This window comes from Chiloscyllium punctatum, chromosome 41 (genome assembly GCF_047496795.1).
Source record: "Chiloscyllium punctatum isolate Juve2018m chromosome 41, sChiPun1.3, whole genome shotgun sequence".
Taxonomy (NCBI): Eukaryota; Metazoa; Chordata; class Chondrichthyes; order Orectolobiformes; family Hemiscylliidae; genus Chiloscyllium; species Chiloscyllium punctatum.
In genome coordinates, this window is record NC_092779.1 from 34,000,955 (window position 1) to 34,015,225 (window position 14,271).

Consider the following 14,271-nt stretch of genomic DNA (forward strand, 5'->3'; position numbering starts at 1 on the left):
GGTGGAGGGGGATTATTGGCGATGAGTGAAAAGTTCCATGGAGCTGGGAGAGGAAACGAATGGAAAGCATAAAGGAAATCAGTGCTCACCCCCTTTGCCAGGACTCCAGTAGAAGTGGGCACAGAGGTGAGGGCAATGGAAGAAGAGTTTAAAGCTATGCCATGCTCAAAATTCATTGAGATGGGGATGTAATGGAATAAAACCAGTTATTTTCTGAGCACAGATAATTCAGAATTAGAGTGGAAGGTCAGAGGGTATATTGAATGTATGACAAGAGGTGGACTTAGAGACGAGGGTGGAATCAGACAGGAGGGGAGAATAAAAAGATTCTAGATGGCTGCCAGTATCTGATCAACATTGGAGCTTGCATTCTTTAACAACTGAAAGGGAGGAAATGTGTTTCTTGTTAAGGCATTGAATGAGGCAAAGAACACACTGGAAAACTGGGGACTACCACAGCTTTTGAGATGGTATGATACTGATATAGAGAGAGGTGAAGAGTGTATAGTATGTAGTACTGAATGTGGATCTCAGGATGCAGTGAAAGCAGCAGTCCAAAGAGAATAAATTTGTCTCTTTACCAGTCTGATTCCTGGAATGGCAGATCTGACATGTGACAGGAGATTGGGCTTAGTGGAGTTTAGGAGAATGAGAACTTGAGGAAAAGGAATAGGAGTAGGCTATTTAGCTGCTCAAACCATTATAAGATCATGGGCTTAATTTACCCCAAGCCTCAACTAGCCTTTCATGCCAGCTTCTCAAAGCCCACAGCTCCTTGATATTTCAATAATCAATCAATGTCTTCTTAATAAATTTTCAGTAATCTAGCATCTACGATTCTCTGGGACAGAAGCAGACGTTCCCACTGGGAGAATAAGTTCCTTTGCATCTCAATTTTAGATGAGTGTCTCCTTATTCTGTAACAATGTCCTCTGTATTCCCCCATTAGTGGAAATATCTTCTCAACATTACCCCATGATGCCTCCCTTGAATCTTGTATGTTTTAATAAGATCACTCTTTATTTTTCTAAACTCAATGAATAAAGTCCAAATTTGTTTACTAGTTCTGGATAAATCAATCCCTTCATCCCAGGAGTTGACCTCATGAATGTCTTTTGAACAGCCTCCAATACTAGTATACCCTTTCTTAAATGTAGAGACCAAAACTGTGCAGTTCTGCAGGTATGGCTTCTCCGACTCCCTGCACAGTCATTACAAGACTTCTCTATTTTTGAACGTCACCCTTTTAGCGATAAAGGCCAAAATTCAATTTGCCTTCTCAATTCCTTGCTGCATTCACAACCGTATCCAGATTCCATTGTACTGCATTTTCTTGGAATTGTGAAACAGAAGCTTTTTTAGCAAAGCAATCTTTGAACAATATGTTTACATCTTTAGTCTTCCTCACCCTCTGCCAATTTGCATGTAGCTCAGGCAGTAATCTTCCGATTATTACCTTTTTGATTCTGTGTGTTAATTTAGCCCAAGATGCTTTGTAATCCCTCAGCACAAACTGTTTCCTGGTTATAATTAAGTCATTGGTCCCTGTGTGAACTGTGACACTTGGATCCTTCTTCTCCCATTCCAAGCACAGAAGAGATGTCCTTAACCTTGGCACCAGGCAAAGCAACCATTGGGACTCTTTGACGTTGCTGTGGACAGCAGTAACTACTTCCCTAACAGTAGTATCCACAATTATTACTACATTTCTCTTTTCTCCTCCAATTTGAATGGTGTTCAGTACCATAGTGCTTTGGGCAATTCACGTATCATTCCTTATCTATACTGGGAGCATCATCTGTTGGACAAGGCTACTGACTGGCACTCCTCCAAAGTTAAATTCTGGATCCTTTTACCTGCCTCACTTGCAGTCCAAGATGACAAAAGCCTCATGGACAGAGCACCAGAGGTTTGAAGCATTTAAATACTAGTTCAGCATTCAGAGTCAAAGAGTTATGCAACATGGAAACAGATCCTTCAAACCAAAGAGTCTATGCCGACCAAATTTCTTAAACTAAGCTAGTCCTGCCAGCCTACACTTGACCCATATCCCTCTAAACCTATCCAAATGTCTTTTAAATGTTGTAACTGTACCTGCATCTACCACTTCCTCTGGCAGTTCATTCCTATTGGAAGAATGTTGTGAAACTTGAAAGGATTCAGAAAAACTTTTCAAGAATGTTGCCAGTGCTGGAGGGTTTGAGTTATAGAGGGAGGCTGAATGGGCTGAGTGTTGGAGGCTGCTGGGTGATCTTAAAGAGATGTTTAAAATCATGAGGGACATGGATAGGGTAAATAGACAAGGTATTTTCCCTGGGATGGGGAGTCCAGAATTAGAGGGCATAGGTTTAGGGTGAGAGGGGAAAGATATAAAAGGGACCTCAGGGGCAACATTTTCATGCAAAGGGTGGTGTGCAAATGGAGTGAGCTGCCAGAAGAAGTGGTGGAGGCTGGTACAATCACAACATTTAAGAGGCATCTGGATGGGTATATGAATAGGAAGGGTTTAGAGGGCTATGGACCATGTGCTGTCAAATAGGACAAGATTAGTTTAGGATATCTGGTTGGCATGGACATGTTGGACCAAAGGGTCTGTTTCCATGCTAAATTTCTCTGTGACTCTAAATGAACCACCCTCTTTGTGAAAATGTTGACCATCAGATCCGTTTTAAATCTTCCTCCTTACACCTTAAAAATATGCTCCTTGATTTTGAACTCCCCCAATCTAGGGAAAAGACCTTTGTTATTCACAGTATCTATGCCCCTCGTGATTTTATGAACCTCTATAAGATCATCCCTCAATCTCCTACGCTCCAGTGAAAAAAAGTTCCAGCTTATCCAACCTCTCTTTATAACTCAAATCCTCCAGTGCTGGCAAAATCCTGGTAATTTATTGCTAAGCCCTCTCCAATTTAATAGTGTTCTTCCTATAGCAGGGCAACCAGAACTTTACACAGTACTTGAAACGTGGCTTCACAAACATTCTGTAGAACCTCAACATGATGTCCCAACTTCTATACCTGAAGGTCTCGGCAATGAAGGCAAATGTGCCAAATGCCTCCTTAACCACCCTGTCTAGCTGTGAGGCAACTTTCAAAGAACTATGGATCCGAACCTCTTGGTCTCTCTGCTCGACAACACGATCAAGGGTCCTACCATTAATTGTATAAGTTCTGCCTTTGTTTGTTTTACTAAATGCAATACATCACTTTTAAGCAAATTAAACTCCATCTGACATCCCTTAGCCCATTGGCCCAACTGTAAACTTGGATAACCATCACTGTCAACTGTACCACCAATTTTGATGTCATCCACAAACCTACTAAGCATGTCTCCTAAATTCTTATCCAAGTCGTTTATATAAATGACAAACAACATTGGATCCAGCACCGATCCCTGTGGAACACTGCTGGTCACAGGCTGAAAAACAAATATGCACCAGCACCCCTTTGACTCCCGCCATCAAACCAATTTTGTATCCAATTGGCAAGCTCTCATTGAATCCCACGCAATCTAAATTTACTAATGCAGAACTTTGTCAAAGGCTTTACTAAATTCTATGCAGTCAACATCTACCACTCTGTTCTCATCAATACTTTTGCTTACATTCCCAAAACACTCAATCAACTTTGTGAGACACAATTTCCCATGCACAAAGCTGACCACCCCTAATCAGTCCTTGCTCTCCAAATGCATGTAAGTCCTATCTCACAGAATCCGCTCCAATCACTTACCCACCACTGATGTCAGATTCACTGGTTTATGTTTCTCAAGCTTCTCCTTATAACATTTCTTAAATAAAGGCACAACATTAGTCACCCTACAGTCCTCCAGCACCTCACCTGTGGCATAGATGATGCAAATATCTCTGCTAGGGGCCCCGCAATTTCTACCCTAACTTCCCACAATGTCCTGAAATACACTTGATCAGTTCCAATAGATTTATCCTCTTTTATGTTGTTTTTAAAACCTCCAGCACCTTTTTCTGTAATGTGGATTGATTTCAAGACATCGATATTTATTTCCCCAAATTCCCTCGCCTCCATGTCTTTCTCTATAGTAAAAGCTGACACAAAATATTTGATTAGTATCTCTCCCATCTCTTGTGGTCCCACACACAAAGGCAAACTTGAAAGATTTATCCACTTTTCATGACCTCAAGATGTGCCAAAGCACTTTACAGTCAATTGAGCACATTTGATATGTCACTATTGTAATTTAGGAAACATTGTAGTGAGTTTGCACATTGCAATCTCCAACATATGTGATAATGGTTAAGTTATACGTTTTAGTCATGTTGATTGATATCATTTTTGTCACAACAACCACTCCCTCCAATACACATGAATGCGTATGCATGCACATAGTTCCTCTTTAAAATAGTGTCATGACATCTAAGTGTGTTGATTTTATTCTGAAATCTCTGGAGTTGGACTCAATTTACGACCTTTTGACTTCTAGGTAAGAATGACATTACTATTCTACACAGCGGCACTCTATATCTTGTAACCACAAGTTGCTACTGATTATTTCCAGCATTATTTAGTTGGACTGGAGACAGAAACAAAAGCCATCAAATTAGTTAATGGGCCATATAGCTTAATTGCTGCATCTAATCAAAGTGTTTCTCAAAGTATTGTCTAAACTAGCATTGAAGGCAATATTGTGACAGGATAATGAGGGAGATTTTGCTGGGGTGTGTTTACAAGTTCAGTCAGTACCTGTGAGGGCAGTTCAGAGCACAGTTCTAAAGGAAACCTGACTGATTTGCCTTCCATTTCCACCACTCAAGGGAAAAGTGGGTAGGTTTCTTTTATCGGGTAAGGGTTGTTTTTAATCACTGTGTGCAGATCCAAGAAAGTCAACATTAATGCTAACCTCCCTGAAATATGGGAGAATTAATGTACTCATGGAAGAAAAAGAAACAATTTAGAGCTAATTAGACTTAACTTCAGTGCTGCAAATTGCTCATTTATTACATGGTTGTGTAGATGTGATATTTCTCCTGTTTCATTACTGTCCCAGTCAAAGACTTGTAATAATTCACCTACGTCTTTTGAGGCAAGATTATGTTTTAAATCAATGCTCACCCTCTTTTTCCCTTCTTAATTGTAATTCTGAAACCAGGTAGCAGGCTTGAATTTATAACAATTTGAAGTTTTGATATTAAAAACCTACAGAGACCTGAGGTTAGGAGGCATCAAGTCCACAGTACTGCATGTTTCATGTGGACTGGAATCGTCAGAAAGTTGCAGGACGTCTGATTGCTCTGTTTCTCATTCCTTGCATTTGCTACACTTATGTGTGTTACTAACAAAGAGCTTTTGCCTCCTGCTTTCTTGTTGCTTGCTGTCACAGCTTGATCTGGAGGGTAATGTTGGTGTCTTCAGTTGTTCTCAGACTGTAAGTAATTCTTCTTCCTGACTCCATCTTAAGCAAATTTTACACCTGCCCTGATTGATGTGTCCTGTGTTTGTCTTCTGTTTCAAGATTGCATAGTTTTGAAAAGTACCAGCATTTTTTAAAATAAAGAAACATGAGCAGAGAACAAATCATATTGTTTAATTGTTTTGTTTCTAATGCTGTTGCAAACGTTGGTGCAAGTAACATTGGACTTCTCTGCCTCTACCTAGTTTACCAGTTGCTAAACTGGCACATATCAAAGAATAATTTCTCGTCTTATACTGAATGGCAGACCAGGAAGTCTGGGTTCAACTTTCACCTGTCTTGGAGGTTTGTCCCAATATGTATGAACGGATTGATTAAAATAATTGTGAATAATCACCAAAAATAAAAACAAAATCATAGAGAAATCAAATGAAAGGTATAACAAGGCAGTATAATTGTGCTATATGGGCAACAGTTAATGTTGCAGGGCAGGGATGAACACAGGTTTGAACTTCTGATTTGGTGGATTCCTGAGCCAGCAGCAGTGGGGGTAAATAATGGGAGAGATGCAGCTCAGTGAACCCGATGCTGCCTCACCTGTAGGTGCATGAGAACAGGGACACAATCTGAAAGTGTGTGCAGTTTACTCTCCATTTTGCAAGCTTAAAGCTGATAACAAGCCAAGCCCACTGAGGTGGATAATAATAACAAAAATATTGTTTTAAAAGATGTAATATTTCTACATATTCGTTCAGGGAAACTGTGCAATGAACTTGAAGAGCTGTACAACATTAATGGTTCTTCTTGAATTCATGCTCTTCTGGGATTAGCCATAATTAAATCTGCTTATATTTTTCTTTTCTCTTTTTGCTTTTTCCAGAATAAGAATAATGAATCTTTTATGTTTTTCAATGAAAGATTCTTCTATTCTCCCTTTTTACATTATTCTCATTGTAATATGTATATATTTTTAATTTTATTCCTTATTTCTCCTTAAACAATTATATTTGATCCAATCTATTTACAGAGGAAGGTAGAGGCAGGACTGAAATCTGTAGTTCTGTCCTTTCATGATGTTGCTCAATCAATAAGTGGTAGAGCTTCACAATCTGGGGCTGTTTTGCTACCCTGAAGGCATTCAATTAATTATGAACTTCTGTGCAAATAACTGCATGCATTTTGCTCATTGTTAATTTTAAATGAGATCAGCTAATCAATTACAGTTCATGAAAGTAATAGATGTTGACATAACTTGCAGAGAAGGATTATTTTTTAAAGCTTACTTTCAATATAATTTTCACCATTGGCAGCCATCTTTGCTTGGGATTCAGACTTCTATTGCCTCTCGTAACTTTCCAGAGGAGATTAAGAGTCAAGTAATGTGGGCATGGAGTCAAATGTTGATCAGGCTAAGTAGCTTCCATCCCATTGTGGAACATAGTGAAACATTAATAATTATTTAAACATATTTTGGGTTTTTTTTGTGTGCATCAATGCAAAAATGATGAGACCATTTATTGTGATGAGGATTGAACTCATGACTTCTAGGTTGCTGGACCATCATGCCTGTGCTTTGGGTTTCCTGAGCATTTATCTCTCCTATGATAGTGGAGCCGTGGCCTTTGTTCAGCAGATTAATATACTTGACCCTGGATAGTGCTCAGTGCACCAAAATTGCTGATAATACTTATGATCTCTGTGAATGGAATAATCAATATATAATTGCCACTTTTATGTGTTCCTAGTTTTGACTATTCCTTCCCAACTCTGCAAGATAAAAACTACAAGGAACTGCAAAAGCAGGCCTTACCACTGCTTATTTTTGTGGTTCAAGGAATTGTGTTCTGAATAGATGTAAAACTGGCAATCAAACGGAGTAGGAGGGAAGCAGTTTCACTAATGTTTATACATCTTAGTTTCATCCCTTTGGATTTCATATGGATAAATAAGTATTTTTCTCTTGTGAGATAGCAGTTACCAATCTTGCAGACTGCTGCATCGATGGGGAGGTGATGATGCAGGTGTAATGTTACTGGAATAGTAATAAAAACGCCCAGGCTTGGTTCAAGTTCCATCATGACCGATTGTGAAATTTAAATTATGTGAAATTTGGAATTAAAAGCCGATGTAACCATCATCTATCATAAAAGGAGATGGTTCACTAATGCCCTTTAGAGAATTAAATCTGGCATCCTCACCTGGGTTGATCTCCATGTGACTCCAGACCCACAGCATTGTAGTTGACTTTTGTCTGCTGATTGAAAGGCCCCAGCAAGTGACTCACATGAAAATGCGTCAAAACCTAAAAGAAAGGAATGAACCTCGATAGAACACTTGAATTACACTTAGATGCCGGAAATGACAACAGCAAACTAAGCCCCATCAACCCTGGAAAGTCATTCTCAATAACATCTGGGGGGCTTATGCCAGAACTGGGAGACCTGTTTCAAGGATGAGTCAAACAACAGCTGTCACATTTGTTCTAACGGAATGATACTCTGATGGCAATTTGGCTGCCCATACTATCCCTGAATAACTACCAGAGTTGACGAGACAGTCCGGAAGGAGTTGTCCTGGGAGTCTTTAACATTGGCTCCAACTCTGTGAAGTTTCTTAGCATTAGGTCAAACATGGACAAGGAAACCTTCTGTTTGTCACTTACCATCCCTGTTCAGCTAATGAATCAGTCCTCCTCCATGTCGAGCACCACTTGTAGGAAGTACTGATAGTAACAAGGGTGCAGAATGTGTTCAGGTTGGAGTGCTTCAATATTTTTCACCAAATGTGGTTCTGTGGCACCACAACTAACTGAACCTGCCGAGTCCCAAACGTCATCGATGGTAGACTGGGTCTGTGGCAGATGGTGCAGGAGCTATCAAAAGGGAAAGGTTTTCTTGACATTCTCCTGACCAATCTGCCTACCACAGATGCACCCATTACAGTATCAGCAGGAGTGACTACCACAGCTTCATTTTGGAGACACAATCCCATCTTCATATTGAGGATACCCTCTGTGTTGTGTTGCAATGCTGCAGTATTAAATGAGACACAGCAGATCTAGCAAATTAAAACAGACCATCAATGAGATACTGTTGGCCATCAGTGATACAAGTATATTCAACTGCCCTTTCCCTGCTCTACCATTAACATAAAGCCAAGAAATCAACCATGCATCAATGAAGAGTACAACATGGCATGCCAGGCATTCATGCTACAAAAAAAAGTATCAATCTGTTGGATCAACAATGCAGGATTATTTTCCTGCCGAATAGTGGAAGCAGCATGTAAGAAACAGGGATAAACAATCCCAGAAGCAGAATATTGCATCTGAACTCTACAATCCTGCCACATCCTGCCATGAATAGTGGCAGACAAAAAAAAATTAAATTCAGGCGAACCCTCCACAAATATTCCCAATCCTCAGGTGGTGGAGGAGCCAAATTCATCAGTGCAAAACACTAGACTGACACATTTACATCCATCTTCAGCCAAAAGTGCTATGTGAGTAACTCATCTCAGCCTCCCAGAACCATGATGCCAGTCAACAGTCAATTCATTAGTTTCACATTAGTATCTATAAACAGCTGAAGGCTTTGACAACTATGGGCCCTGATGACATTCTGGCAATATTGCTGAAGACTTGTGCTTCACCATCCTGACTTGGAATTATATAATCATTCCTTCGCTGTCACTGAGTCAAAATTCCAGACCTTCCGAAAGTTAGAGTCTTTAAGAACAACCAGGAGCAAAAAAAAACTTGCTGGTGACCCAGCAGACTTCAAGAGAAACCAATGTTGTTGCTATTAATGGTAAACCACATTGTGGAAGAATATAACAGAAAGCATTTCAGACTTGCTGTAAAATGTTGTGCAGAAACCGAAGAAAGCAAAGGCAAAGATACAGGCTGTATCATGAGGCGTTGGTTTGAGGAATGGGTCCCGAGTCCAATTTGAACAGGTGGCCTGATCAGTCAATTGAATCAAAGCCAGAAATCCTTGTACAAAAGAGGAATGTAATCATTCAGGCTAAGCAGGCAATATTTTATTAGAAAGTTGCAATTCTGATTGGGTGTCACTGTCACAATGCATAAATACATTAAGGAAGGGCTGGAAAAATGAAAGTAATTTGGCTGGAGAGAAAGCTTGTGAATTCTGAGAGCAGAGGGCTGGGAAATTGATAACCAAGTCTCTGAGAGCAGATAAACATTGGGAAATTTAAAGAAGTGCAGGAACCTTTTTATTAACTGGTAACTATGGGACCAGGAGTGACCTGGTTGATTAAATATTCCAGAGAATCAGAAAATTCGCATAACTGCAGTAAAGTCTGAACAAGCAAAAGTTTGAGATATTATTATCCCTTAAAAAAATCTATGTAAGAACATCAACACACCTGCTAAAATCAATGTAAAACAAGTAGGAAGTAATAGAAATGTAAAGCAGCAGATGTACACATCACTGTTATATTTTCTTTATAGCATAAATGCTCAGACATTGCAGTAGATCACAGTATTTTGAGGTCTATGAATTTTGCTGGTTTATCAAGAGTGCTGTGTGTTTCTTGTCTAATGTAAACATTTGTTGGGGAAAGAAAGGACAATATAGTAGGAGTGGGTAGTGAGGCGACAAAGGGTAGGAAAAGCTCCAGTATAGCAATGAAGTGCAAGAGAGCAGCTGTTACACATTAAAAGATCTATAATGAATTGTTCAATAGGATTGGTCAATTTTACTTTTCACTCACAAGTAAAATGTCAATTAATTCAACCAAATGGAAAGCTAAGGTTGTTCAGAATAACGCCATGAATATGACTTCAAACCCCATGCTGGCTGAGGTGGTTTCATAACCTGCTTTCTCACCTTGATGTTTAGTGATACCATGGTAAGAACCGTGATTAGAAATAATCAGTAATAAATGAACCATGAAGATTTATGGAGAGAGGAGGAAATACTGTTGGTGATGTTGAATGAAAATATTTCAGGTTAGAACCAGGAGTCCAGTTTTTAATCTTGAAGTTTTCAGCAGGGTACAACAAACGTATTACACACTCACTGGAGCGCGACCATACGAAACAAGCCTGTCCCAATAATATTGTTTACTATTGTATTATGGTGAAATTTATTTCTGCAACTTTGGATTGTCTGTAATAATTACTTTTATTTTATTTTCAAATTGTTACTTGTTAAATTGCACTTCTTTTAAACTGTGGATATCTTTTTCTCTCTTTACAGGAAATAGCAAATATCTTGGCCCAGAAACAGCTGCGTTCCATTATTTTAAGTGTAAGTCTGTGATAGGTATTGGGTAAAGCCATCATTTATGCCTGAACAATGATTACATGTTTTATTAGAAAACCACAATTACATACTGCTTTTAACTTTGCGGAATATTCAAAGATGTTTCAAGAAAGCTTGATCAGATAGAAGTTTAAACTGAGTCGAAGAAGGAAGTCAAAGAGAATAAGTTTAAGGAAAGTCTTCAAGAAAGAGGTAGAGACTGACAAGTTGGAGAGTGAATGCCAGAACTCAGGGCTGAGAAGCCTAAACATTTGGCTAACATGAAGGATGCACAAAATGCTATAGTTGGAAAGACCAGGGTAGTGACTTAGACATCAAAACAAGCAGGAATTCCGGTCTTGGGGAGGTGAGCAATTATAAAGACTTAGAATCATAAAGTCATATAGCATTTTAAATTTAATGCACGCTTTGGTCCAACCAGTCTATACTGACCATAATCCCAAACTACATGAGCCCCATCAGCTTGCACTTGGCCAATGTCTGTCCAAACATTTCTTATTCATGTACTTATCTAAATGTCTTTTAAAGTTTGTAACTGTACCCGCATCCACCACTTAGTCTGGAAGTTCATTCCACACATGAATCACCCTCCATGTAGAAACATTTTCCCTCATGTCTTTTTAAAATCTTTCTCCTCTCACCTTTAAAAATATGTCCACTAGTTTTGAACTTCTCCACCCTAGGGAAGAGATCCCTGCCATTCACTTTTTCTATATTCCTCGTGGTTTTATAAACCTCTATAAGGTCACCTCACAACTTCCTATGCGCCAATGAAAAATGTCCCAGCCTTTCCAGCCTCTCCTTACAACTCAAACTTTCCATTCTCGGCAACATCCTGGTAAAGCTCTTCTGAGCTGTCTCCAGCTTCCTATAACTTCTCCTGACCTCTTAAAAAAGAAACTACTCAGGGAATTGTAATAAATTCAATTTCTCAAATCATCTTAAGTTGGTTGAAAAGTGATAGGTCAGATTCCTGTAGGCAAAAAGATGACAAGATGCAATGAATATTGCATTCCTAAAACAAAACTTAGATTGTAATGATTGATTAATTTCATTGGAGGAGCTTCTTTGTATTAGTGCTATATCAATGACCACGTTCAATGAAAGGGAATCTAACATTCTTCCCTTAATATTAATGGCATTACCATCACTGAAGCCCCACTATCAACATCATGGGGAATTCAAAAATAAAGAAAAATAGCAAGACTGTCTTTACACCATTGTTCAGAAACTGAACTGGACTTGGCATTTAAGTACTGTGGCTACTGGAACAGGCAATCTATTATGCATAATCCATCCTAGTCACCATCTTCAAGATACAAGTTGGGAGTATGATTGAATATTGCCCATTTGTCGGGAGAGTGCAATTCCAATAACACTGAAAATGTTTAGTGCCATTCATGACAAAGCAGCCTATTTGATTGACACCCTATTGTCTTTAAACATTGATTCCCTCCACCACAATCTAAGCAGAAGGGTGTATCATCTACAAGCTGCACTGCAGAAACTTACCAAGGCTGCTTCAGTATCACCTTTCAAACTTGCACACTCTACCAGCTAGAATGCAAGAGGAACAGAACACCACCACCTACAAGTTCCATTCCAAGCCACACAGCATCCTGACTTGGAACCATATCACTCTTTTTCATGTCACTGGGTCAAAATCTTGGTGCTCCCTTCCTTTCTATAACACTATGGGTGTACCCTACCATGGTTTACAGTGGTTCAAGTAAGGTGGCACACCCCACTTAGTCAAGGGCAGTTACGAATGGGTTGTATATCCCCGTTCTGTAAACAAATTGAAACAAAAACTAAGGAATGCAAAGGTTCTTTTCCATACAATTCCCAGAGAGCTACGCTAACTGCCCCCTCCCTGCCATTGATTAATTAACAATTAACACATTGCTAAATCATAGAATCCCTACAGTGTGGAAGCAGGCCATTCAGCCTGTCAAGTCCACACCACCTTTCTGAAGGCTATCCTACCCAGACCCACCTCCCTACCCTATAACCATTGCTAGCCCACCCAGCCTGCACATTCTGGACATTATAGGCGATTTAGCATGGCCAATCCACCTAACCAGCAAGTCTTTAGACTGCAGGAGGAAACCAGAGCACCCAGTGGAAATCCGTGCAGTTGCGTAAGGGTGGAATTGAACTCGTGTCCCTGGTGCTTTGAGGCAGCACTGCTAACTGCGGAGCCACCTTGTCACCCAATGGGTGCTTCCATTTGTAATTTCTAGTCCTAATTATGTGCAGCATTGTTTATTCCATATCTACCACATAAAGGAAGTTATGGCATTTAATGTGTATCATTGATGTGGCACTCTGTGAGATATTGGAAATTAGCATCAGAGCAGCAACCTTTGGGTATTCCCATTTAATTATGATCTGTACTTCACCTAAAGTTGCTGTAGCATTTACCCATAAATAATGGCACACGCTGTTCATCTCACTGATATTTTGGTAACTACTCCTGGCTGATAATAACAATTTTCACCTAACTGATTCAGCTTACCTCTGATATCTCCACCAGTCTTTTCTTACAAAATTGTCTTCAAATAATTAGGTAGAATTTTGAACATTGAATAAGAACCACACATTCGAAACAAAAAATGAGTTAAATTAACTTCTGTCACAGCCTCTTGCTTTCACAGAAGGTTTAATCGTAAATTGTCCAATTTAACACACCGTTTACTCTATAGCCTCTGGAGCTGAAAATCCCAAAATGATCATTCCTGGTTTCTCATCATCTGCTTCTTCCCACTTGATGAACTTTGTGTGCTCCATTTTATCCCATAGCACTTCAAAAGGACAGAATATCAATTTCTCAGATTCAGGCAATACTGATTTGTACCCCAGAGTAATTCCATGGCCTTGCCCCATGTCCAAATGGTCAATTTTAGATTCAAGAACAGTACCTACAACGTGCTTTTCTTCACTTTGGAATGCCCCACAGGATTTTATGGTCTGTTAGCTGCTATTACCAGAATGGCGCAGGTTTATGGGGAATTAGACAGAGTAAAATTTCACTTAGTCCTCTGGGGCGAATATAGGGAAACTAGTTGGATTTCTGCTTGAGATCATTATTCAATTGCTTCTGCTGAAAACTGTTGTGTGTCACTGTTAGGCTAGATTGTGATGCTACCTACATTTGAATAATCTGGCAGCACTCACTGTCTAGACTTGCTTGTGAAGAACGTACACTCGTTTGAAATACCAGACAGCAGATGGAGCTGACTGAGCCGGAGTTAATGGATGAGTGCACTCGGGAGAAAAGCGAAGAAATGTGCAGACGGAAAGAAGTGACTATATTTTTTAAAACACAAAACCGCCGGCCCAGAAAGCATAAATAGCACTGAAAGGGATGCAGAGGAGATTCATCAGGATGTTGCTTGGGATGGGGCACTTTAACTATGAAGAGAGGCTGGATAAGTTTGGGTTGTTTTCTTCAGAGTAGAGAAAGTTGAGGGAAGAACCTGATTGAGGGGCAGGAAGAATATAAAGCAGCAGTTCCCTTTCATCAAAGGATCAGTAACAAGGAACATCATGTCAAGGTCAAAAATATGAGGTTTGTAGAGGATTTGAGGAA

General features: G+C 39.6%; 1 protein-coding gene across 12 annotated transcripts in view; it reads left to right on the forward strand.

The window, feature by feature from the left end:
- Positions 1 to 14,271, forward strand: part of elmo1 (engulfment and cell motility 1 (ced-12 homolog, C. elegans)) — a 281,631-nt gene that overhangs the window by 119,149 nt on the left and 148,211 nt on the right. For 11 of the 12 annotated variants that reach the window (XM_072560697.1, XM_072560695.1, XM_072560693.1 and 8 more), the window contains one exon: positions 10,614 to 10,664. In XM_072560697.1, the coding sequence (XP_072416798.1) occupies positions 10,614 to 10,664 (51 nt within the window). Of the gene's footprint in view, positions 1 to 5,360; positions 5,404 to 10,613; positions 10,665 to 14,271 lie in introns of those variants that run through there. The other variant, XM_072560706.1, reaches the window with a different exon arrangement.